The 2,500-nt window shown below is 49.0% G+C and overlaps 1 protein-coding gene across 2 annotated transcripts in view; it reads right to left on the bottom strand.

Annotated features, from left to right (window-relative positions):
* Positions 1–2,500, bottom strand: part of syt17 (synaptotagmin XVII) — an 83,654-nt gene that overhangs the window by 51,169 nt on the left and 29,985 nt on the right. For both annotated transcript variants that reach the window (XM_090197762.1, XM_090197764.1), the window contains one exon: positions 1–148. This exon is cut by the window's left edge and continues 1 nt beyond it. In XM_090197762.1, the coding sequence (XP_090053888.1) occupies positions 1–148 (148 nt within the window). The remainder of the gene's footprint in view (positions 149–2,500) is intronic.

The raw sequence follows: 2,500 nt of genomic DNA, 5'->3' as shown, positions 1-2,500 counted from the left end.
GGAGAGTTGTCGGACCAGGCTGAAGGTGGATCGGGACATCTCTGAGCTGGAACGTCTCCGGGTCGGAATTCTGTCCTGCGGTATTGCCATGGAGTCAACATGAGTGACCCCGGTATCAGTGTCCTTCTCATCCACACACTCGTTCACTCTGAGACGGAGAGAGAGAGAGAAACAGAGAGAGAGGGAGAGAGAGAGAGAGAAACAGAGGGAGAGGGAGAGAGAGAAACAGAGGAAGAGGGAGAGAGAGAGAGAAACAGAGGGAGAGGGAGAGAGAGAGAGAGTGAGAGAGGGAGACAGAGAGAAAGAGGGAGAGAGAGAGAAACAGAGGGAGAGTGAGAGAGAAACAGAGGGAGAGGGAGAGGGAGACAGAGAGAAAGAGGGAGAGAGAGAGGGAGAGCGAGGGAGAGGGAGAGGGAGAGAGAGAAACAGAGGGAGAGGGAGAGAGAGAAACAGAGGGAGAGGGAGAGAGAGAGTGAGAGAAACAGAGGGAGAAAGAGAGAGAGAAACAGAGGGAGAGAGAGAGAGAAACAGAGGGAGAGGGAGAGAGAGAGAGAAAGACAGGGAGAGCCAGAGTGAAAGAGGGAGAGAGAGAGAGAAACAGAGAGAGAGGGAGAGAGGGAGACAGAGAGAGAGGGAGAGAGGGAGACAGAGAGAGAGGGAGAGAGGGAGACAGAGAGAGAGGGAGACAGAGAGAAAGACAGGGAGAGAGAGAAACACTTAAACCTCGATCTACTACAGGTGGTCCATGGCCAGATCTCCCCCAAATAATACATTTACATTTGTTTATGAATATTACAAACAACAACAGATGAAACTCTTATTGGCCAAGGGACACGTGAAATAAGTTTAGAGGGTGTAATAGAATGCAGTACAATGTGATATCGTTAATTTACAAGATTCTGTTCTTAACCCTGGGCAACATGGGCCTGGGAGGCTCACAGAGATATTAGTATCCACAGTATTCTGTTCTTAACCCTGGGCAACATGGGCCTGGGAGGCTCACAGAGATATTAGTATCCACAGTATTCTGTTCTTAACCCTGGGCAACATGGGCCTGGGAGGCTCACAGGGATATTAGTATCCACAGTATTCTGTTCTTAACCCTGGGCAACATGGGCCTGGGAGGCTCACAGGGATATTAGTATCCACAGTATTCTGTTCTTAACCCTGGGCAACATGGGCCTGGGAGGCTCACAGAGATATTAGTATCCACAGTATTCTGTTCTTAACCCTGGGCAACATGGGCCTGGGAGGCTCACAGAGATATTATTATCCACAGTATTCTGTTCTTAACCCTGGGTAACATGGGCCTGGGAGGCTCACAGGGATATTAGTATCCACAGTATTCTGTTCTTAACCCTGGGCAACATGGGCCTGGGAGGCTCACAGAGATATTAGTATCCACAGTATTCTGTTCTTAACCCTGGGCAACATGGGCCCGGGAGGCTCACAGGGATATTAGTATCCACAGTATTCTGTTCTTAACCCTGGGCAACATGGGCCTGGGAGGTTTACAGGGATATTAGTATCCACAGTATTCTGTTCTTAACCCTGGGCAACATGGGCCTGGGAGGCTCACAGGGATATTAGTATCCACAGTATTCTGTTCTTAACCCTGGGCAACATGGGCCTGGGAGGCTCACAGAGATATTAGTATCCACAGTATTCTGTTCTTAACCCTGGGCAACATGGGCCTGGGAGGCTCACAGGGATATTAGTATCCACAGTATTCTGTTCTTAACCCTGGGCAACATGGGCCTGGGAGGCTCACAGAGATATTAGTATCCACAGTATTCTGTTCTTAACCCTGGGCAACATGGGCCTGGGAGGCTCACAGAGATATTAGTATCCACAGTATTCTGTTCTTAACCCTGGGCAACATGGGCCTGGGAGGCTCACAGAGATATTAGTATCCACAGTATTTTGTTCTTAACCCTGGGTAACATGGGCCTGGGAGGCTCACCAAGATATTAGTATCCACAGTATTCTGTTCTTAACCCTGGGCAACATGGGCCTGGGAGGCTCACAGGGATATTAGTATCCACAGTATTCTGTTCTTAACCCTGGGCAACATGGGCCTGGGAGGATCACAGAGATATTAGTATCCACAGTACTCTGTTCTTAACCCTGGGCAACATGGGCCTGGGAGGATCACAGGGATATTAGTATCCACAGTATTCTGTTCTTAACCCTGGGCAACACGGGCCTGGGAGGATCACAGAGATATTAGTATCCACAGTACTCTGTTCTTAACCCTGGGCAACATGGGCCTGGGAGGCTCACAGGGATATTAGTATCCACAGTATTCTGTTCTTAACCCTGGGCAACATGGGCCTGGGAGACTCACAGAGATATTAGTATCCACATTATTCTGTTCTTAACCCTGGCTAATATGGGCCTGGGAGGCTCACAGAGATATTAGTATCCCCAGTATTCTGTTCTTAACCCTGGGCAACATGGGCCTGGGAGGATCACATAGATATTAGTATCCACAGTATTC

Source organism: Oncorhynchus mykiss, chromosome 13 (assembly GCF_057628025.1).
Source record: "Oncorhynchus mykiss isolate SJ-2025 chromosome 13, ASM5762802v1, whole genome shotgun sequence".
Taxonomy (NCBI): Eukaryota; Metazoa; Chordata; class Actinopteri; order Salmoniformes; family Salmonidae; genus Oncorhynchus; species Oncorhynchus mykiss.
The sequence above is the reverse complement of the archived record's forward strand: the minus strand, read 5'-3'. Positions and strand labels throughout refer to the sequence as shown.